The sequence below is a fragment of the Cryptomeria japonica genome, chromosome 11, assembly GCF_030272615.1.
Source record: "Cryptomeria japonica chromosome 11, Sugi_1.0, whole genome shotgun sequence".
Taxonomy (NCBI): Eukaryota; Viridiplantae; Streptophyta; class Pinopsida; order Cupressales; family Cupressaceae; genus Cryptomeria; species Cryptomeria japonica.
The window spans coordinates 503,533,551-503,558,685 of NC_081415.1; the positions used below are offsets into that span (position 1 = coordinate 503,533,551).

General features: G+C 35.0%; 1 protein-coding gene across 2 annotated transcripts in view; it reads left to right on the plus strand.

The window, feature by feature from the left end:
• Nucleotides 1–25,135, plus strand: part of LOC131068344 (cleavage and polyadenylation specificity factor subunit 1) — a 276,602-nt gene that overhangs the window by 107,178 nt on the left and 144,289 nt on the right. For both annotated transcript variants that reach the window (XM_058003530.2, XM_058003531.2), the window contains exons 5-7: nucleotides 4,668–4,813; nucleotides 10,081–10,176; nucleotides 10,372–10,424. In XM_058003530.2, coding sequence (XP_057859513.1) covers nucleotides 4,668–4,813; nucleotides 10,081–10,176; nucleotides 10,372–10,424 — 295 coding nt within the window. The remainder of the gene's footprint in view (nucleotides 1–4,667; nucleotides 4,814–10,080; nucleotides 10,177–10,371; nucleotides 10,425–25,135) is intronic.

A 25,135-nucleotide genomic window follows, 5' to 3' on the forward strand; every position in this document is an offset into this window, starting at 1 on the left:
AAAATTTTTAATTGGTTGTGTATTTTTTTAAGTTTTTAACTTCAAATTTAAATTTAAATGAAATACTTTGATACACGTTGACATTACACAGTTGACAGTCATTTCAAATGACTATGAGTATGTATTACACAGTCATTTCACAATTGACTGTGTAATACACAGTCATTAATTACAATGTACATTAATGATTAATTTATTACACAGTCATCAGTCATTTGAAAATGACTATGTATTACACAATCATTTCAAATGACCGTGTATTACACAGTCATCAGTCGTTTGAAAATGACTGTGTATTACACAGTCATTAGTCATTTGAAAATTTGAAATGACTGTAATGACTGTGTATTACACAGTCATTTCTCATTTGAAATGACTGTGTATTACACAGTCATTTCAAATGACTAATGACTGTGTAATACACAGTCATTTGAAAATGACTGTGTATTACACAGTCATTTGAAATGACTGTGACTGTGTAATGATGAGTGATGACTATGTAATACAGTCATTTGAAATGACTGTGACTGTGTAATGATGACTGTGTAATACACAGTCATTTGAAAATTTGAAATGACTGTGTATTACACAGTCATTTGAAAATTGAAATGACTGTGACTGTGTAATGATGACTGTGTAATACAAAGTCATTTGAAAATTTGAAATGACTGTGTATTACACAGTCATTTGAAAATTGAAATGACTGTGACTGTGTAATGATGACTGTGTAATACACAGTCATTTGAAAATTGAAATGACTGTGACTGTGTAATACACAGTCATTTGAAAATTTGAAATGACTGTGTAATACACTGTCATTTGAAAATTTGAAATGACTGTGTATTGACTGTGACTGTGTAATACACAGTCATTTTCAAATGACTGTGTATTACACAGTGATTTCAAATGACTGATGACTGTGTAATACACAGTCATTTGAAATGACTGTAATTACTAATGATTGTGTATTACACAGTCATTTGAAATGACTGTAATTACTAATGATTGTGTATTACACAGTCATTTGAAATGACTGTGACTGTGTAATACACATTCATTTTCAAATGACTGTGACTGTGTAATGATGACTGTGTAATACACAGTCATTTGAAATGACTGTGTATTACACAGTCATTCGATTAAAATTTAAAATGACTGTGAATTCGAAATAAAACAATACAAAAAGATACCTGGTCGCGCGTGCAAATGCAAACAATACACAGTCATTTCAAATGACTGTGTATTACACAGTCATTCGATTAAAATTTAAAATGACTGTGAATTCGAAATAAAACAATACAAAAAGATCACGAATAAACAAGTAAAAACTTGGTCGCGCGTGCAAATGCAAACCCTACTGGAAATCGCGTGGCGTTTTTTGCCTTCCGGAGTCGCGCGAAATGGAATAAAGACTTAGGTTTTTTTTTTTGCCTGCGACTTAAGTTGCATTTTTCTTGCGTTTTGTGCCGCGTTTTCGGGCGGGTTTTGGCGATTAACGGCGAGTATTTGTCAAAAAAATCGCGGCGACTATATGAAAAAATCGCGCCGAGTATTTCCGTGATTAACTCGCGCGCCATTATGGATCGCGATTACTCGTGAGTTGCAAGCCTGGTATATATATACAATTTTATTACTGGCATGGTTAAAATGTGGTGATAAAGAGGTTTAAACACTAATAAAAATACTCATAGACCATCATTTATTCCAGGTTTTCTTTCTACAACATCATTTAACAAATGATCTTCATTATCCTGCAAATGTCAATAAATCAAATGCAGACCTAGGGATTTGGTTTTGTAAAACTTGGGGTTTTGATGCCATAAAACCCTAAAATCTCATCACATCTCAGAGGAGAACAAAGGTTCACCCACCCACACAGACAAGGGAAACAAACAGTATTTTTGGGATTGAAGGTGAGAATGGATTTATCTAGGTAGGCATCAAATCTGCACAACTTTTTTATTACTAGCATAGTTAAACTGTGGTGGTACAAAGGTTTAAACACTAATAAAAACACTCAGAGACCATCATTTATTCTAGGAATTCTTTCTACAACATCATTTAGCAATGATCTTCATTATCCTACAAATGTCAATAAATCAAATGCAGACCTAGGGATTTGGTTGTGTAAAACTTGGGGTTTTGATGCCAATAAACCCTAAAATCTCATCACATCTTAGAGGAGAACAAAGGTTCACCCATTCATAAAAACCCTAATTTGCATTAATCCTGTGAATAATGCCCTAATGTAATAATATGCTTAGTCGATTTTTAACATAGGGGGTGAATTAGTGCTTAGGGCACCTCTGTAAACCTAATAAATTGGTCAATCACATCCGTTTGTTGTGGTTTCATATGTGTACTGAGTTACAAATAGTTTTAAATGCATTTAGGCAGACCCTTGATTTTAATAAACTCATGAATGAAGTGGCAAGTTAAACTGACATAACTGGCAATTGGAACAGATTCCACTCGCAGATTGAATACACCAAGCACCCTCAAGTAGCTAAATAATCATGGAGTGCTGGATTCGATCATAAATGTGTAATGCAAAGATTAAACATTAAAATGAGGAGTGAATATACATAACACAACTCATATAGTTGCCAAATTATTTGTGATTAGTGACCAATCTTATGAGACAGACTGGAATCCACTAAGCTCAAGTTAAATATTTGCCATCATTTTGATAAAATCTAGTCTCTTTAAAAAAATGATTTGCTAGAAAATCATTGGCAGTCTATTGGCAAAGTAGTTTTGATATTATTTGTAGACTGTTGATATACTTTTTAATAATCTGTTGACAAATATTGCAAAAACATCATGAAAAATGTGCTAGGAAGCCATCTAGATTGGTCCACTTCTTGTTTAGTCCTTGGTGAAGTTCATCATCATTTGTGCGACTAAATTGTGTATGTTGTGTTGGAAAATTATTGCCATAGATGTCAAAGATCATACCGAGGTGATATCACTGAGATATTCTATGGAGGTTTATGCAGAAATCAGATTAGTTTTGCTGCTCAGTTTGGATGCATTTAGATTTTATAAATAATTTTTCATTTATTGCTACATGGGCTGACCCATGCCTAGCACCTGTTGGAGGAGTTTAAATATGGCAAAATAAAATTTCTACTATTATAGTCAACCTCCCTCCTTGTGGTACCCAATTTTGGGCAGCTTAAATTTGGAAATCAAATTTTTTAAATTGGCTGACCTCTTCCAGTGTAAGTGCCCATTTTATTTTGGGAAGAAAATTAAATAAATAAAATTGTTTTTGTTTGGGCTGACCTCCTTGGTTTGTGTGCCCACTTTGAACATGCAAATAAAATTTAAATAAAATAATTAAATGCTGTCTTGGCTGACCTGCATGAAGAGAGGTAACCGTTGGTGAAGGGGTGCATTTTGCAAGTATGAAAGAGATGTCATATGGAGTTTATTTTATCAAACATTCATTGAATATTATTCCCATTTATAGCAGATCTAGAGTAGACCTTAGAAGCAGATCCAAGGTGAATATTATTCCCATTCATAGCAGATCCAGAGCATACCTTAGAAGCAGATCCAAGGTGAGTGTATGAGCAGACTTTGAAGGTAAATTATTGCAGACCTAAGAGCAGAATTTAGGGGCAACTTATTGCAAACATAAGAGAAGAATTTAAGGGCAAATTATTGCAGACTCATGAGCAGAAAATATTGAAGATTATAAGCAGATTTCAAGAAGCTTTGAGCAGATTTGTGAAAGAGGATTATATCTGATTCAAGAAAAAGATCAAATACTTATCACTTTATTCTTTTGGAGGTTGTTGCCTTGTTTTTCAAAGAGATTTGTGTCTCTAACTGAGTTGGTGCTCAGTTGTGGGGATCGGTGTCTCCATTGGGTTGGTGCCTACAAAGCATCTAAAGTGGATTGGTGTCTTTTGAAGGTTGGTTCCTATGAAGATTGTAAGAAATTTTTAATATAAGCAATATTTTGCGGTGGTTTTCTCCTGCAAGGGTTTCCGTGTAAATTGTGTGTTCTTGTTCTTAATTGCTTGATCTTTCTTTTATGCTACTGCTGTGGATGATTAAGTTTTGAAGTACTGCAATTGTGATTCTTTATGTTTTGAAAGGCAAAAGGTTGTTATACTGATTTAGCCTCCGTGCTCTTCATGTTGGCAAGCATATCTACATATGCATTTGATCTATTGAGTGGACTTTATTCTGGCAAAACTACTCTATTTTCATGAAGTTCTTTGATTGTCAAATATTGACATCTATTTTTTTGCTTTAGACGTCTATTTCTAAGACCAGTTTAATTGGAACTTTGGGATTCGTTTGTTTCTCTTAATGAAATGTGTCAAATCTATCATAAAAATTTCCAGGTCTGATGTTTGAAAAATATTTTCCACACAACATGGTTTGTCTTAGAATGCAGTACACAACTTTAGGTTAAGATTGGTTGTTTAGATGTGCTATTTTGTTTTTTTTGATTGAAATGTTTCAAATCTATCTTAAAATTTGCAGGTTTGATGTTTGAATTTTTTTTCTGCACGGCTTGGTTTGTCATAAGATACAGTACACATAATGTTATCTTGAGACTGATCATTTAGATGTGCTGTTTACATTGAATATAGGTGTTAAAAAATGTAGCACAGTTTTTGACATTATTGTCTTTGCATGTTTCATAGGATATATTGAACCTGTGATGGTCATACTTCATGAAAGGGAGCCAACATGGGCAGGACGTTTAGCATGGAAGCATCATACATGTATGATTTCGGCTCACAGTATCAGCATGACTTTAAAGCAGCATCCTCTTATTTGGTCTGCTCCTGTATGGGTCATATCTTTTCACCTGCTGTATTATTCCTTTCCATGATTTTCTATATTGTAAACACTTTATAATCCAGTTAACGTTTTGTTGAGAAATTGATCAGTGGTCTCGTGTTGTGATATTGTCAATTTTTAAAGATAGATTGATGCAGGGCTTGAACCTATATCCCATTTCACTCAAAACTCACAAGTATTGATATAAAATAAACCCAGCAGCAATCCTGTGGCTTCTTTTTAAGCTGCAGCAATCTGTCTTCACACAAATAATAATTCAGGAGGAACCATATCCAGTAGACAAGGGAGTCCATAGAACCTTAATATATACCAGTCTTGAGAGTTGGGTTGCCTTTTTTGAATAAAAAATGGGTTACCATGGTCTAATATCTAGCCCAGTGTTTTGCAGGAACTAGGGGCGTCCTGTAGGAACTTTGTTTTTGATATCCACTCATAGGAAAATAATCATGATAATGCCACCTATCCATTACATCAGGTTTTCCAATGCTAGGTACAGTACAACGAATTTCCTAAAAAGGGCATTTTCCTTTGTTGTCAGTCTTCATTTATGATGAATTCATCTTCTATTTTGAGCATCAAGGAGTCCCATTTAACTGTAATGACAGATATCTTTGTCTTCTCTTCCTTTTTGTTGTCATCTTTTACTTGACGAGTAATTTAGAAGATGCGTCCAAGTTCCACCTTCTTTTTGCTGCTTGTGAATTGATTTGTATTTGTAATGCACAGATTGAATGCCCTTATTGCTTCCTTGGTTTTAGGGCAACTTTCTTTTGCGTCACCTCCTTTGATAACTGTTGCTTATTATTCCTATTTTTAATTGTAGACAATTTCATATTTTATAGAAAAGCAATATTAATGCCTTGGAAGTTTGACAGTAAAAGGTTATTGGGTTAGGTAAAGATAGACTGCAAACCTTGTATATGTCAAATTTCAAAACTACATTCATCCCAGGCCTATCCTTGAGATGAAGTTGGAGATCCAGACTGGCCCCAGTTTGTTTTGAATGCATGTAAATTGGTCTAAAACTGATATTGAGATATTTATGCTGGTGAGAGTAACATCCATGTCTTGAGTTGTTAGTTTAGGCAAGCCATTGTGTCATTATGGAAATGCCCGTGCTTGATGCCAAAATAATTTACCATGACCTGTTGGAGAAAGCTAGCAGCTAAGATATATGTTTGAAGGGGGAGCAGATGATGATTGACAGATGTCTCTAGTCACTGAACATCTACCTTCTCATTATTTGGGCATTCTAGAATGTTTCTTACATATTTCCAGCTACCACAATGCAGAGAAAACTTGATATAGCTTGCTTCTTTTTTTAATTTCCTAATAGGTTTAATAAATGCTATATAAGTTAGTAGCCATTGGCTTTCTGTCAATTTTACAGAAAAGAAATGAAAGATTTTATTTATAAGCATGAGACGGAAAGGTCTATGGGACTGGCAAGCAATACTGGCATATAAGTGTATGCCATACAGGCCTTTCACAACAAAGTGTGGAAGGTCTGCAAAGCTAAGCTCGAGCCACTGTTGCTCTTTCCTGAGGTCAGATTTTCTATTGCTGATTTTGGTAACAAACTCTCCTATTTTTGGTAACAAACTAGTCTTACATCTTTATAAAGGGCAGTTAAAGAGTAGGTCTCTCAAATTGTTGGTTGATTTGATTCTAATGTTTTTGCAGGTTTAGCATTCCTTACAGTAGTGCAAATCTTGTTTCCCCTGCATGCCAGTCAAAGAATATTCATATTCACTCTTTCTATTCCTCTATTGTGCTTCGAAAATCCAGCATGTGGATATATTGTAGAGCCCTAAAAATTTACAAAAAACAAGATGCATAATAGGCTAGTACCCCCTTAATCTTCAATGCAGAACTACAAATTCCCTTAAGTTAGGGTTACACCATAAAATATTCCTAAAGGAATCACTTTAAGATATCTTCATTTGCGAGATCCAGAACTGTTACCCTGATCTACTCAATAAAACCAATCCATAATTAGTCTACCCCTTTTACAATCATAGATGCCTCTATATTTATTTTCTCATAGAATATTAGTAGGGGCGGATAAACCATTTATACACCTAGCCATAGTGTCAACCAAAATTCATTGCATCATATATCCTTTTGATACGTTATGTAAGTCACCCATTATCCCATCCTAGTGAAACATTACCTATATGTGCCCAAGTTCCTTGCTCCATAACTCATTTACATAACAATACCATAGCTCCTCTCTTAAATATTAACATTCCACCCTCCTTAACATTTGAGAGGAAATCATGTAGTAAGACATTTAAATCTGTGTGTACTTGATGCCATTTTTGATCATTGATTGATCCATATGTGATCTTAATAGGTGATTGACCTTGATGTTACCATGCTTCCTTTTTGACTGTTATCCACACTTGTAGATATGTGACTTTCCTTTGACACAGCATACTGTTGTATTTGTTGCCTCTTTAAATTTCATTTGTCCATACCATTACTATTTTGATGTAAATGGTATCCATTTTATTTTCTTCCTTGATTTCTTATATGCCCATCATCATTTTCCTGTTGATGCCAAGCATAGACATTGCGTTGGATTCTTGGAGTCCATGTATACCTGTGGTCATTTCTCTTGTATTTTTCTCAGATATCATTTCTATGCTCTTCTTTAAACTTCTCTTTATGTCTTCCTGATGATTCTTCAGATTTGTCTTTTTGCTCCTTTTTGTTCTCTTCTTAAAGCCTCTCTGCATGGTCATCCTTGATAGGATGACTAATGCCTTGAGATGCATACTTCTTTTTTCTTGTAGCAAAGCTTTATGAACTTTATTTCAACATTGAAGTCAATAGTTCCCAAATTTTCTAATAAAAGATGTAATTGCCATTTTTATTTAGGCGTATTCTAATTAGGTTTTTATCATAAGAACTGATTATGCTTTTGTTTTATATTGTAGTTAGCTGATTTGGTTGTTAGTGATGGACGTTATGAGACATTGTGGTTTGACAGACACATTCCTCAACTGATGATACTATAAGCACTTGAATGATGGTCAGGGTATGGGCTCCCATAGTGTCTTATCTCTTTGTACCATTACTTGCACACTGCTTTGATATGTGAGGAAAAGAGTAGCTCTATCTATTTGTGTCCTGTGCAATTTTTGTAGTTTCATATTACAGCATTTTCAATTTGAATAGCTAAATTGGCATAACAAGTGTAGCAAAGGAGAATATATAAAGTTAAGCCATCTATAGGAATAGCATGGAAATCCAAGGGCAAAATTTCATATCTTAAAGCACTTGATCCTTCTTACCAAGTACATACATTTTTAGTATATACTTTTATTGAACATTTTGTCACTTTGCCAAGTCATTGTTGATGAAGTTATTATATCTGTTGCTGGGCTCTATAGATGTTTTAATCTTCTCCTTTTTAGTGAATCCATGAACCTGCTATATTTAAGTTTTCTTGGCAGGAAACCTGTTTCAACATATTTTCTTTCCTTTTCTCTTATTTGAAGGTTAGGGTTTCAACCTCTTTTTATGATTATCCTTCCTTGCTAATTTCGTATGTTCTTAATTAGTATTTTCTGTATGCTCTTCTTCTATTCCTTATATTTTTTGCTGCTTTTGATTTGCTCATCTCCACTACAAGAGATTTAATTTTCTCCTGCAATTTTATAATCTCTACTTTTTGATATCCTAACTCTTTATTGTGCAATTTTCAACTTCTTTTCAAGTTAATCAATGTCTCCCATTTCTTAGAGAAATGGCATCAAATTTCCCAATTAAGATCAATTCTGGCATTCACAAAGGTCAATCGCTACCCAATAATTTGTAGATCCTTAAGTTTGAAACTTAAATTCATCATCCAACAAGGTTATGAAAATCCTTCATTTTGAATTTAATCCACAATTCTCTTGCATCAATATCATCACTTCAAAAACACATAGGCATTTGTTTGAATAACATTCATATATAAAAATTAAGGGCTCCAAGAAACACGCCTTCATTGTATCTTCTTTTAATTACAACTTTGGTCATAACAATATCTATAGACAAGTGCATTTGAGAATTTGCCTATGTTCCATGAAAATTCTTGATGGGGGGACCAAGAGGCTAAGTTTGGGGATGGCAAGGGGACGATAGTCGAGGGGTGGGCCACATACACATATTACTTGAAAAATTAGTTTTAAAAAGATGAATAAGGAGTATGTATAAGAATTACAAATAAAACTTTGGCATGCTAAGTGAAGTTTAAAGTACTAAACCTTAAAAACATTGCAATAGTAGCTCAAACATTAACAATGGTAGGTGGAGGATTGGGGTTTGATTTCCTTGCAAGGTTGAGGGGTAGTGCCCTTTGTGGGGGTTTGGGGGTAGAGCGCCTTGTAGTGTGCTTATCTTTTTATGGTATTGTTTTCATTGTGACATGTAATTTTTGCCATTCGTGTGTAGAAAGTAGGGAGGAATCATCATGGCATTGTTGTACAGTTCCAAAACCATTGGGTTGTAGCGCAAAAAGTTTCAGCGAGCAACTGAAGTCGTAAAAGTTAGAAAAGTGTGACAAAGTATCACCATTATCTATTGTAGAGCTAAGAGGCTGACTAGGCTGATGTAAGAATCATATTAAAGTCAGTTGAAGTTGAAACAATTTTTTTGGAGGTAGAGGGATAAATTCTTTGAAGATTTTCAAGTAAGCTTTTATACAACCAAATGCTCTCTAAGGGAGGTGTGATTGTGTATTAGATCTAGGAGAAGAGGTCATCTTCAAAACAAAGTTACACAGAAAAGTAAGCTATGTAGGAGAGAAAATTGAGTTTATGGAAATTTATGTATTTAACAATCATGTTTTGGTTTTATATCTTTGCACAAGTTATGAGCACTATTTTTTGTTCAAGGAAATTCATTGAATCAATCTTTAGGCGAAGTTGAAGTTGAAGCATTTCTGTTCTTCTAAAGATTCGTGGTTTAAAATGTACTAGTTTATGAAGTAATGTTAAAGAATAGTGCTAGGAGAAAAATTGTGTTCCTAGACCTGGCCTGTGAATCAAAATTGCATCAGCTACGCCTTCAGATTGTTTGAAATGACAAAAGGATTTGGTCTAGATTATATTCCACAGCATGAATTTTATTGACTAGTGTGTACATGGTATTATAGTCTTTAGCTTGGAATATCTGTGCTTAGTTGAGTGGATTAATTTCTTTGATTTATTATACTTTTAGTTAAGAAATGTAACTGCATTCATCTTCTCTTATGTTGTTCAGAACCTTCCACATGATGCCTATAGACTTTTGGCTGTCCCTTCTCCAATTGGTGGTGTTATTGTAATGTGTGCTAATAGTCTCCATTATCACAGTCAGGTAAAGTAACCTACCTCCTGTAACAAGAAACTGGAAGGAAAACTATCATTGATTGATTGAAAGCTTCTTTTAATTTTATGAGTTCTTTTGGTCATCTCAGATATTTTGATAAAATTTGTATTAAAGGTGTTTGTATATTTATTTTATAAGCTTCTTTTGATCTGATGAAATTGCACTTCTTGTGTTCTTTTTCAGTCTGTATCATGCGCACTTGCTTTAAATGACTTTGCAATGACTACAGAAGGCAGGTTTGTATTGTATTAGCTTTCCTATTTTGAATTTGTTTTAGGAGAAGTGGATTACTCTGCATAGAGGAATATGTTTTCAAAATTTTCCAAATATTGGTTCTTGAAGTATTTTAAATGCAGTCATTTATGGTTATTTCCCAATTTAGCCAAGCTGTTTACTGCAGTTCTTTGCATTTTTGGTATTTTGAGGACATTGCCTGATGTTCAAGGGGTATGTCACTAATGACAAAAATTGGTGTTCTAAGTTTGTACGAGAATGCTATAGAATCAACAAATCCATTATATGATTTCATCCGTAATTACAACTGAGTATGGTGGATTGAAAATGTATTGAAATCTAAGTATGTTGTAGTACTACTTAAAATCTTCCCAACTTCTTGACTTAGGGCAGTGATATCCGCAGTTGCTGCTTTTGTGGAACAGTTGTTGAGAATTCTTGTCCCATCATTGCCTGTTGAATTATGGGCTATATTAGTTTCTCATTTTCTAGATAGAAAGGTAGTTATATTGAAGTGGGCGCAAAAAGTGCATCAAAATTGCTTGATACCTGTGTTACCTAGGGATGCGTCCCCGGGCTAAAATCCTCTGTCCCCGTACTGGGGACGTTTCAGGGACTTGGGGACAGCTAGGGTATGTCCCCCCGCCATCCCCAAAATTGCAAAATCTGTGGAAAACATCCCGGAAACTTGGGGATGGCAATGATTCTTAGAGGGGATGTCCCCCCGTCCCCAATATGGTTGGGGACGTCTGTGACATCCCCTAACCGTCCTAGGGATGGCTAGCCATCCCTCTTTTCCCAGCACATTTAAAAAAAAAAGACTCAAATGCTCAAAAAAACATTTTTTAATTTTATTATAGGTCTGTAAAACTGGATTATCACTAATATGATGGGTAAACATGTCTGAATCACTTCCAAAAGTACTTAGAAATAACGAGCAGCAGCTTGGTAATAAATTTCACAAACACTTAGAACTCGGCAGTGCGTAAAAAAGTGGTTGCAGGTCTGCAATATTATACTTTTCACTGATATGAAAGGTAAACAGGTCTGAATCATAGCCAAAAGCACTCAAAAATATGAATAACAGCTTGGTAATGAATTTCACAAACACCCAAAACTTTGTAGTGCATAAAGAAGCGGTTGTAGGTCATAATAATAATGGAAGACTATCAAAATATCCTCCAACCAGAAAGAAACAATGAACTCTATGCAAACAAGTGCTGGCATATTGACAATGAATTCTGAATTATGAATGTATGTATTGATCGAAGATGAAAAACTCTTAATTGATAATTTTTGGCCGAAATTTTAAAAAAAATCGGGAATCGGCAAAAAGTCGGGAAAAAATCGGGGCAATAAATCGGCAAATTTATCGAACTTTTGAAAATATATAATTTCTTAAAATATTAGCAACGTTATATTTCAACTACCTATTCCAAAAAAAAAACAATATTATATAAAATATGAATATATTACAATAAATTCAAAATTATTACATTTTAAATATGTTCAAATTTAATTTAAATATTAATAAATAAATAAAACATATACTAAAATTTATATATTAAATCAATTTATTATAATTAAAATTTAATTTGAATATTTTAGTTAAATTTAAAAATATTTTTAATGTATAAAAAAAATATATTAGAATTTATATATGAAATAATTTATTTACTATAATAAAAAATCTAATTTAAATATTTTAAAAACTTTAAAATCTTAATATTGAATAAAAAATAAAATAAGAAAAATTGTTTAAAAAACAAAATTATAAAGATATTAAATGTTATTTAAAACAAAAGACTTAAAATATAAACACAACCTATCTTGTTGTGGACAACCGTGGTCATCGACTGGCTGACACGACAATGGATTTGCAGGAGAGGAGTCGCAATGAGATTCAAAACAATTCCCCTGCTCGAACACATAGTCGCATTACAGAGCTATCACTAGGTCGACCGCATAATAGAACACAGCTACTGCAGATTAAATGCTGGAAAACTGCCTTGTTGCATCAAAAAACGTTGCTTTTTTAATATGCGATTTAAAATTTTTTTTCTCACGATTTCATTGCGATTTTTACTTGCAAAAATCATGATTTTTTAACAAAAATCCTTCGCGATTTTTCCGCAGATTAAATCAGCGGGACATATGACTCCTGATAAATCGCGATTTGCACGATTTTTGGCCGATTTTTTCATCCCTACTATTGATAATGAAATCTGAACACAAATGTGGTATGTTAAGGTTCTATAATGTACATATACCTACTTTATCCATGTTTTCATATGAATATAATGTATATATACATGCTTTATATATTTTTCATATGAACATTTAAAATTTCCCTGTATATTTTAAATTTCCTATATTTCATATAGCCGTCCCCCCGCCGTCCCCAAAATTGGCAAATTTTTTTGCCATTATGGAAACTCGTCTCGCTGTCGCTTGCCGTACTCGTCTCGGAAACTCTGGGTAATATAGCTTGATACACTTCTCTTTCATTTTAGATTAGAGGATAGAGCGAACTCATAAAACGTAACATCTTTGAAGCAGTAAATAAATTATTCCCTATGCCATCCAAATAAGTACATCATGTCACATAAATGAAAAATTAATTGCTCAAATAATCGAATGATTTTTTTCATGAATATACAACATATATATAGAGAATTACATGACATTGTTGTAAAAAGAACAAACCGTTTAACTGAAGCTAAAAAAGCTTAAAAGCTAAAATGTTAACTACACATTCTAATAAAAGAAGCAATAGTTAAACTAAATGAACTAAACAAACTAAATGACCCTTGATAGAACCAATGAAGCAATAGTCTGCAAAAATCGCGATTATACCCGATTAATCCTCAATCCTGGAGCTAGCCGATTTATTCTTTGAAAAAATCCCAATTCCTGAAAAAATCGTTGACCAAGTGTTGACCCAATTTTCAAAGATTTTTTAACATTTAAATGATGTTAAAAACCCCAAAAATGGCAAAAAAGTGAAAAATATCATTGTTAAAACTTGTAAAACCCTAGGAAAACGTGTGAAATTACTGAATTGCTTAGAAATAGGGTTGGTTTGAGACAAAATCAGAGTCAATGTGGAATCAACGTTGAAAAAGTTTGTTAATTTGTCCATTTTCGGGGGGTTCATCATTCCCGACACTTCACTTGTTCAAACCCATGAGCTCAATGACCCAACAAAGGTAGAAAGCCCACAAGCTGAATGGCCCAGTAGGGGTTTGCACCCTGGTGGCTACCTCACCAATGGAGTTTTTCTACCACAACACTAAACATTCAAAGACATATTTAATATATGTAGATATAAATATATGATTTTTAATTTATAATTGATATAGTTATTTTTTGCTCAAACAGAGACATACAATTCATTATGTGAGCAATATATCTAAAGTGCTCCACGAAATAAATCTGAATGACAACAAACAAGCTTACATAGTTATAATAAAAGAGCCTCCAACACACAATCACTAAAATTTGTCTCTACCTAAAATAGTAGTTGCAAGCTAGGTATTGCCAAAATAGTAGCTACACTAGGTATTGCCAAAACCAGTGGCTTGCTAATCTTTTACTTCAGCTAAACAAATGACTTTTGTTGAATTCTACCTTATATAAAAGACTTACCAATTGCCATTAGGGAATATAAAGCATTGCAACTATGGAATATGATTTGATAAGTTTTCTCAAATATTGAACTACCCCTAGAAAACTCCTTGCCTCAATCACAATGAAAGTCTTGGATCACTTCAAAATGGCTTCCACTTTAACTAAATTCCTAACGATTATTGGATCTCTGATCTCAGCTACTTCATAGACTTAGCTAATCTTTGATCTCAAACTTAGACAACTATTTGGTGTATTTGGTGACTGCCCTTTTAAAAAGTTAAATGAATATTTGCCTATGTAATCAGCAATATGAATATAAACAACAAAAATCTATTTTCTATAATTCATGGGTTAAACTCCTTGTCTCAATCACAATGAAAGTCTTGGATCACTTCAAAATGGCTTTCACTTTTACTAAATTCCTAACAATAGTCGAGACTAGAAGTAGATCCATCTATAGAAGCCCGCCATCAGATCCAGTCCTAGGTAAAGTTGATCCGGCACCCCCGACAGTTTAAGCAGCGGAGCCCCTTGTCCCAGATCCGGTTGAAGCAGCAAAGGCATGGGCATAGGCATCATAGTAAGAGGTAGAGCAAACAGTAGCAGAGTCAAAAGCAGCCCGTTCCAGATCAAGATCCAAGGCCAGTTTATTGAGTGGATGACCCTGAACTCTAATTGGATCTTTGTTTGATAAATTTTGATCTCAACTACTTCATAGACTTAGCTAATACCCCTAGAAAACTCCTTGCTTCAATCACAACGAAGTCTTGGATCACTTCAAAATGGCTTCCACTTTTACTAAATTCCTAGCAACAATTGGATCTCAGTCTGATAAATTTTGATCGTAGCTACTTCATAGACTTAGCTAATCTTTGATCTCAGACTTAGAGAACTATTTGATGTATTTGGTGGCTGCCCTTTAAAAAAGTTAAATGCATATTTGCCTATGTAATCAGCAATATGAATATAAACAACAAAATCTATTTTCTAGAATTGATGGGTTAAACTCTATTTTATTTACTCTCTATATCTCTATGCTATGGAAATGCCCTTGAGTTTTAAATTAAAAAAAAAGTACTCTGTGTCTATTTTTCGACAAAGTTTTTATGATTTTTTAAAATCCAATTTCTTACCCATTTTTCAAAAGATCTTATACTTTTGGTTTGCCGATTTTTTCCCCAAATGATTTTTGTTACTATGATATAAAGCATTGCAATTGTGGAATAAGCTTTCTAAAATATTGAATTAACCCTACAAAACTCCTTGCCTCAATCACAATGAAATTCTTATATCACTTCAAAATGGCTTTCACTTTTACTATTTGTTTGTTAACTTTTGATCTCAATTACTTCGTAGACTTAGTTAATATTTGATCTGACTTAGACAACTATTTGGTGTATTTGGTGACTGCCCTCTTAAAAAGTTAATTGATTATTTGCCTATGTAATCAGTAATATGAATATAAACAACAAAAAAATATTTTCTACAATTCATGGGTTAAACTCTATTTTATTTGCCCTTTATGTCTCTATGCTATGGAAATGCCCTGAAGTTATTTAAAAAAATAGTTTTTGTCTCTTTTTCTACAATTTTTTATGTTTTCTTTTTTATTTCAATTTTTCCCCGATTTTTTCAAAAAATCTTATAGTTTTGGTTTGCCGATTTTTTCCCTAAACAATTTTTGCTACTATGGATAGAACAACTAAACATAGTTGACTAAATATAATTAAATATTCTAATACCTTCCCTTAATGGTCATTGTATCAACTATCCTACATAAGGCAATTTGTGGGTCTTTTGGTCACAAATGCAAAGAAGGCTGCTTCTTCTCTTCAAAAAACTGTGTTGGTGCCCTCCCAGATCTGTAGAATGTTAATGATCAAGAATACCAGAATCTGTCAAACCGGATGTAATGCTCACACGTGAATTATAGAACCATCACACACAAATTATTGAGCCAAAAAAAAACCTTGAAACCATGACTTTGAAGAAAAATCGTCAAAGACTCCAAAGAGCAACTGACACAATGTTGTCAAAAACCGCAAAAATGTTTGCAGATGAGCACTGATCACTGTTTGCTCCAGCAACTCCAAAACAGATTGGAAGATACACAGTTGTAGATGTTCGCCCCAACAACTCCAAGTGCAACCCAAAACAGACCGCAACAAACTACAATTTTTGTAGAGACAATTGTCGAACCCTTAAATTTGAAGTTCCAAATCATCGTTTTTCGGAAAAAAACGGTAGAAACCCTAAAACAGGAACACCCATTATAATTTTTTCAGGACAAAAAAAATAGAAATACCCAAATAATCAAAATCCCACGTGAACTTCACGAATTATAGATGAAACACAATTTTAGAGGAGAAAAATCGATCGAAACCCACCAAAAAAACTTAGCGCGGCAAAACACCAGACATCATGTGACAAAACATTACTCCTTGATTTTGAGGAAAACATAAAGCAAAACCCTCCCTTGGTTTTTTTGGAGAAAAATTAGAAAACCCAAAAATAAGTTTCAAGGTAAAAATTATAAAACCGGGAATAATTTTTTTTGAAGACCTAAAATTATAAAAACCATCAGTAATTTTTTGTTAAAAAAACCAAACACTATTTTTTTAAGGACAAAAATTAGAATACTTATCAAAGCATCCACAAACACCCATGAAACTCTAGTTTTGGGTAATGGAGATAAAAAAAGCGTATGAGAAACGTTGTAGAAACCTTACAAAATCTGCCGTCGTATGCAAAAAATTGTGAAGTCCTTTTTGTCGCACGCCAAAAATTCTAGATTGCTGCAAAAAAGGTAGGCCGAAAATCCAGCGTGCAGGAAATCACTCAAAAAATCATGATTGTTTGCCCTGCAGCCATGAAAAAGAAAACTTGCCACTGCTAGAAGGAAAAAAAATGCGTGCATGAGACAAGTAATGCACGAAAAAAATTCGTGTAGAAAATGTCATGCGGCTTAGAAAAAACCTCGATGTAGGAAAAACCTAATGCAGCTCCTTCAAACAAAGCACCTCCACCAAAATTCTTCTTCAGATCAAAAAGAACCGTGGAAGTCACCAAACACGAATCTTGGAAAATTCCAGAAGAAACCCACGAAAATCCCTTCTGTGATTTCAAAGCCTTAAAAAAACTTCGTACCAATGTGTACGGTAAAACCCACGAATTTTCTTCAGATGAAAAAAATGGGCTGAAAAACCCTCACGATAAACACCCTTGAAAACTCCAACAATATGAAAAAAAAATTCTGGAAAAAAATTCTAGTTAGAAGAGGCTACGAATTTTTTATTAAAAAATTTGCCAAATACTGAAAAAACCCCATTGACCCACTCTGATACCATGAAAGATTAATTGGTCAAATAATCTAATGATTTTATTCATGAATATATAACATATATATAGAGAATTACATGACGGTGTTCTAAAAGGAACAAACCGTTTAATTGAACGTAAAAAAGCTTAAAAGCTAAAAAGCTAACTACGCCTTCTAATAAAAGAAGCAATAATTAAACTAAACAAACTAAACAAACTAAATGACCATTAATCGAACAACTAAACATAGTTGACTAAATATAATTAAATATTCTAATAATAAAGCCATGAAACTGGGACTCAACATAGTAGGCAGTTGAGCTTAAACCCAAAGATTCAGTGAGTTCATCTATTACATGGAAGCATGCCATCCTTTCATTGGAGATTTGAAGAGCTTATACTGACTTGCTTCCAATTGATATTGAGATTTTCTAGGCCCTGTTTTTTATTTAGGTGGTGAATGCAAATCACTTTAAATCTTGAGTTGGGAATTCATCTATTATGGTGAGAAGAAAGGGCTCATTGGCCTTGAGGTTTCTAAACTAAAACGTGGAAGTGTAACAACCTTTTGTGGGAAAGTAGGAGATAATATTGAAGACTCTGCAACAACTGTCAAATTTTATGCAGTGAAGCCCCAAGTCATAACATATAGCAGAAGTGGAATAGTCTTGTGAGGAAAATATCCCTCTACTTTAACTTGGAGCTAACAAAAAAGATCAAGCAAGTGGCAATGAAAAGAGTTGAATACTGTTAAATTTTTGCTGTGCATTTTGGACTAGGAGAAGCAACAATATCATTATCAATCATGGTGACTCGGGCAAGATATGGCTATGCTTATAGGGGGATCGGGGTTGAGGAGATCAAGCACTATAATCCTAGGTGTAAGCCAAGTACTCCTGCTAGAGCCTTCTTTAACATCCAATGTCCAAGAGTTGTCAGGAGTGCAACGAAAATGGTAATGTGCATCCACGTCTGTGAACTGGGCCGCAGACAAGGATAATATCCTTGACACCAGAATGAAGTAGAACCGCTATATTTGGCCAAGTATTTATACCTATGCAGACCACCCCTTTTTATGAACAAACTGTGAATTCAGGGAAGAGATAGAGTCGTCCCCTTCTAATCCTAGTGGAAAATGAAGTAAGGTTGCAACTAAAACTAGAGAAAGGGAGAGAGGGAGAGTGACAGGAGAGGGGTAAGAAAGAGAAAAGGAGGGATTGATTGGAGAGTTTCTTTCATTTGTCAAATATCAGGTTTCTCTATTGTTGGGTTGGTGAGCCAAACAACTAAGTATTGCTCAGCCATAATGGCCTTGAAGCCAGTTGAGTATTGCTTCTTGACTAATCAACACGACATTCTGTGACAATGGAGTTGAGGTCTTACAATTTACAGTTGATTGATTGTTAGATGTAAGGAAGTGTGGGCATAGCTAATACCCAATTTCAGATTGAAATAAGCTGAAGGTAAAGCCCCTTGAATAAATTTAAATAATGGTTGATTGGACATTGATGCAGGAAGCAAAGGCTGGGAGTTGGGGACTGAGGGATTCTTTATATGCTAAAGGAGGTTCAAGTATGGTTGCGACTAAAACCTAAAATTAAATCGTAGAATATGGAATGTTTGAATATTTTTATTGTTTGATTGACCTCGATGAAAATATTATTGTTGAATGCTTGAGCCACCTATTCTAAGTGACGTTCATTTATAATTACCAAGACTCAGTAAGAATTTTCTATAGCATTACTACAAATGTAATTGATCCTACATGAGAAAATGATTCACAACTTCATCAAGATTCAAAACTGCCATGTTCTAAGAGGACACCAATAATATAATGTCCGAAGTCTCATAATTTAATTAGAGGATGGTGAGGATATAAGTTGTGTATGAATATGATATAAGTATGTCTTGGAAAGGTACCTGAAAGTACTATCTCTCCAAGATAGAAAGTAAGTGATATCATTTGAAAAATGGAGTTAGAGCCAACCTTTATTTTGAGAGATGAAAGAATAAAGTCTTCTCCTAAAGAAGAATATATGTTACATGTTCTCTTTTATAGAAGATCTAAAACTTGAATTGGGCATCATTGATGGTACTGGAGATTGCAAATTCACATTTATTAAAGTTAAATGCAAGCTGATGAGGAATACAGAAGTTTGCATGTGAATTTTGGCAGCTCTTTGAACCATATTGTGAGACGTGTGCACTTTAACTATAATATAAAAATATTTTGAAAGTGCAATCAAATAAAATAATAATAAAGTGTACAAACAGGATAAGAAGAGAATCTTCTAGAAGGAATCACACGATTGGATATGAAAAGAATAAATAGAGGAATGTGATTCATTGTTGATCATCAGTTGTTGTGAATATCTCTTCTTGTGCAGACTTGTGGAGCGGAAGGGTTTTCTGCAAACAATCATTTGGGAATGAAAACTCCTGATGGTTAGCATAATTGAGGAGGTGAGAGATCTTCCGAGGGGTTGCAGTTGAGAGAGGGAGACATATTAGTCTTCCTTGGTGTGCCTATTGAGTTTTCTATATGCCATGGTGGATGAGTTCGTTGATTTTTCAGATTGGCAGATTTAGTGTCCATTGCATATCGAATTTTGATTAAGAATGGATAGTTGATCTCATTGGAGGAACATTGGGGGTGAATTTTGAGCTTGCTGATCATTTCTCAGGTCTGAAGTAAAATCGAGCTGCTAACCCCAAACCCACGATTTTATTCATTCCTCTTCATTCAAGCATCAAATTCCACTTTTGAGATCAGCGATATTTTTGAAAGGATTAGGCAATTCACCTTGAGGCAATTTGGAAGTGTTTTTGTGGAGAAATCAGTGGCATTTCAGTCTGAGGCAAAATCGTACCAGTCAGCCCCCATACTTCGATTTTGTTCATATCTCTCCAATTCAGCATCAAAACTCATCAATAAGGATAGCGCTGTACTTAAGGAGGAAGGGCGATTATTTTGGGAGAAGTTTGAAGGACTTGCAGCTGACAAACATGAACATATCAGACCACATTAACAGCAGCAGGGGCGATTTGTGAAGGAGGATGAATTGGCTCATTGGAGGCACTATAGATCATGATATTGCTTGCTTCTTCAAGGCGCTAAACTCCAGGTTCTTTGGCATTATTAGTTCATTGTAATCTCAGTCTGAATGTATGAGTTAGTTGCTGTCATTTGTCTTCAGAAAGTCTGATAAGGGGTCCTTGTTAGCAGCCCATGTATTTGATCACATTGCTGCCAATGTAATGTCCCATTTGATAGTCATATGAAATAAAGAAGGAAGGAGTGTTGATTGCATCTTCATTCATGATTTTCTGAGGGTGTATGACAACTGTTTGCTATAATGTCAGTTTTCTGTTAGTTCATGATTTTTGGGCCTAGACTTATATATATCATCATTAGATAGTTGCATATGCATCTCTAGTTAACTATCAACCAAGAAGAGTCATTTAGAAGTTGATTATTCGTAAGATTTTCATGTGTGATGATCTTCATACCAAACTGAAAACTCTGTCAGCATAACATGCAAATCTCAGAACAGCATAACACGCAGGTTGGACAGTCAATATTTCTTGTTCTCAGTCATTAGTACAGGGGATATTTCAGGACGCATCCCCGTGGACCACTAGTTAAATTACAAATGGTATGAACTGGAATTCCATCAAATACCATCACATTTCTCTATTATAATCAATGAACTTCAACTATATTTGAGAAGTAACAAGAAACCATGCAAAATGTCACAACAGCACATAAAGATTCACCATGCTTCAATGAAAATCATGTATTAATTTTAAAAAGTCCCATCAACAACTTCGAGTTTCCTCCCACTTGTTGTGACCATTTCACACATTGCCCCATTATAAATAGGGACCCTCTCTTTTTGCTTTAGTTCTAAGTTTTAGATAGGTTAGGTAGTACTCAGATCCTTTAGTTGAGATGAAGTTGAGTGGATTTGCTACTCAACACCTTGGCTATGAATGACATATGCTGATCATTTCATTTGATCATCATCATCTGAGAGAGAATGAATGCAAGTATGAAAATCATAATGAGATTGCAAGATGAAGGCTTAGATTGCGTGAGAAGGCTTCAATAATGACGAAGGACCGTTTGAGTTGGCAAGGTGAATGCTACTGCTCAAAATTTGAAAAGGTTGTGTCACAATCAATGACTCCCCAAAACCTCCGCTTGGCCTGAGCTGACAGTCAGTGACCTCTCAAAAGTCTGAACTTTTCCAGTCAGTGCCCCTTGCAAAGTCTGATCTCTCCCTTGCTCAATCAGTGACCTCTCCAAAGTCTGATCTGTGATGAAGATGCCTTTTGCTAGGCAAGATGAACGTTTTTGAGGATGAATGCTTGATGTTTGGTGATTTGAAGTGATAAAGCGAGGCTAACAACTTTTGAGCACAGTTAGTGCCCTACCAAAAGCTCAACCTTTCTTAGTCAGTGCCCTGTCTAATCCACGACCTCAAATGCTCTCAGTCAGTACTAGGTGAAAACCCCCGCCCAAGGATTGAAAAAGATGTTTAAGTTAATGATCAAGCAAATGATGAAAGAAGGATCAATCCAAGGTGTTAAGCATGAAAAGATGATTAAGGAAGATCATCAAGTTTGGAGACTCAGTCGATGACCCCCTGGAAGTCTGAACTTTCTCAATCAGTGACCCCCGAAAAGTCTGAACTTTTCAATTTAGTGGGGTACCAAATGTCCGAACTTCCTTAGCACCCTAGTCAGTGACCTAGCAAAAGCCCAATCCATCCCAGTTAGTGCTCATGTAAAAGTCTGAACTTTTTTAGGCTTATCCAAATCAGCGATGAGGTATGTTTCAAGCGCTTATGCTTGGAGGGCCCCACCTAGGAAGGAAATGGACATTTTAATTCAAATTTAAAAGGTGATGCAAGTTGGCTTTGTCTTGAAATCTCAATTGCAAAACATTTTTATTCCATTTGATCAATCCACAATTTCATGCTTCATGTGCAGCGATCCATCAAAGCAAGGCGAATTCCTTCAAAATCAGCGAATCTTCCATTAGCCAAGTGAATTGTCATTCAAAAACACCGATAAGCACACAAGATAAGCAAATTCAAGACAAATTCAGTGTTTGACATTATTATCACAGCGAAAGCGCATAAATTGAAGGCCAAATTGGAAGCTACCAGTCAGTTTAGAACTTGTTTGCAGGTCTGAATCAGTTTATATTTGATCATTTTTATTGAAATCAGACCTTAATACAAATGCTGATGCAGCTTCAGGTTCATTGTTTTTAAGAGGTTTCAGTCATAAGATGCCATGTTTATCACATTTTTGATCATCTAGTATGCTTAAATGCACAATTCATTTGACTAGATGATTATTTTCAGATTATAGACATGTCTAGGGTTTGTATTCACACCTAGGATTTTAGTCAGTCATCAAGGTTTCAATGATTATACAAGCTTTCAAGGTTGAATCACCAACCTAGATGCATCTTAGATATGTAGAAAATAAAATTATATCAAAACCCTAACTTAGATGCCTCTTTCAGGCAGAATATGGCAGCCTTGAAGGCAAGAGTGGTCTAAAGGGAAACTCTTATCAAGGAGGACTCAAGAGGAGTAATGCTTGAAACCAAGATCACATCATTTTGGAGCAACGTAGGAGACACCAATCTTGGACAAATTAACATGAAGAAGTTTCAAGGTCCCGTTGTGACCTTTTCACACATTGCCCTATTGCAAACAGGGACCTCCTCTTTGTTGCTTTTTGGTTTTGTTAGTTTAGGGTTTTGGTAGTCAAGCGACAATTTTGAGCTTTCAATGCCCGAGTCTCACTTTTGATATAGTCATATCCAAAGGTCTTCAAAATGCAAGCAATGTTAAATTTATGAGTTTTGAAGTCATTAGGATCGAAATGTTGAAAAGATGTTAAAATGTTAAGATGATCCTAAATTTTCAAAGTGTTGAAGTTGCAACTTGCTTTAGAACGAGAGCCAAAAATGTTGCAAATTGGTGTGAATTTTGTGCTAAGGTGTTAAAAATCCCTACAAGAGTCGTTTTTCCACTCCTAGGAGGTGAAATCAGTAAAAAATGCACAAACTCCTGATGGACTTCTTGTTGTTGTGTAGCTAGGTCGGATCCCTTCTAGGGACGACCTAGTGCACAAAATGGCAAGTGGCCTCTCGGCCTTGGCATTTGGATATCTCAGTTGTATGAGTCTAATTTGGGGCAGGCCCTATTTTGGCGAAGCACTTGTGTGTAACTTGTGATTAAAGTTAAATGTAACTTGCAACTAAGGGAGACTCATATGTAACTTGTAATATATAGGTCTGACCCTTGGCGCGGTCTATTAGGAGGTGTTGATTCATATATATGTAAGGTCATGATTGCATCAATAGACATGAATTCAACAACATGAAGGTCATGTATTGTGCTCAAGGGTGATAATAAGAGTTTATCGTCTATGGTTGGGAAGGCAACAGATCTGATGTTTGCCTGTGGCTAACGAGCACTACCATAAAATTCAACATGGTATCAGAGCCAGGTCCTGGCTAGGAGCCCCAAGCACACGAGAGGTGTGGCTTAAAGGGGGGTGTTGGTGTTGGAAATAAGCCACACCCGGACCGACGATGGACTGGTCCAAGAAAGGGCTAGTAGCTCAGTGGTAGAGCACTCCAGCAGCGTAGGTCCTAGGTTCGAGTCCTAGCTGGTCCATGTCTCAACATTTCAGCCATTAAAACACAAGTTACAACGTATTGGACATCAAATCACATCATTTTCTGAGTTTAGATAGGAGTCTTCAGACTTGGGCATCAAAGCCAGACTTATTTTAAGTCTGAATGAAACTCAGGTTTTTAGAGGGCAAAATGCCCATATTATGAGCCAGATCTCCATTATTTTTAGAATTTATGCTATGAAAGGTTAAATTTCTGATTTTTAGAATGAAAATTATTTGAAATCAGAACTTATGTCAATTCTGAAAATTAATTGTTTAAGTTATTTAACAAGGTTATTGACCTCTAGCTTCATACAGGTACCATGTCTAAAGGTGGGGATAGCTGCAATGAAGATTCAATTGAAGAATGTACAAGAAGGATACTATCTGGAGTTGTAGATATCTTCCAGGTGGAAGAAAATTGGAGATACTAATTGGAGTATCTTGATAGGAAGAGGATGAATCGGAGAATGGGTGGAAGAAAATTGGAGATACTAATATGGAGTATCTTGATAGGAAGAGGATGAATCAGAGAATGTATGGAATGAAGAATCATCTACCCTCTCCCTTGGCGGTCAATATCATAAAGAGTGGAATCTACCATGCAGCTGGCTTTCCACCATCTATATAGTGCAATGAGCTTATGGTTGAGTGTGCATGGCATTGTGTTGCACAAACTAGATTGATCAAAACAACTAAGGTGTTGGTGCTTTCATACCTAGCTAAGGAGTCAATAAGGGAGGCATTTGGAATCCCTAGATACCAGGACATGCGAGAAAGAACCAAGGAAGATGCTCAAGCCATTTTTGAGAAACGATCCGAGACATTTATGACACTCATCAATAACAAGTGGGTTCTTGAGGCAAGGCGTCAGCACTCCAAGTTGCCCAAGAAATTCCTATGTTCGGACATCAAAGATGAGTATAGCAACTTGATATTTTCGCTCAACTTGATTATGGGTGCACCTCAAGGAGCTCTATTTGAGACTTGGATGTTCTACCTCATAGAGAAAATATCAGATGGAACAATGATGATCAATTGGGCAAGGATTACAAGTGAC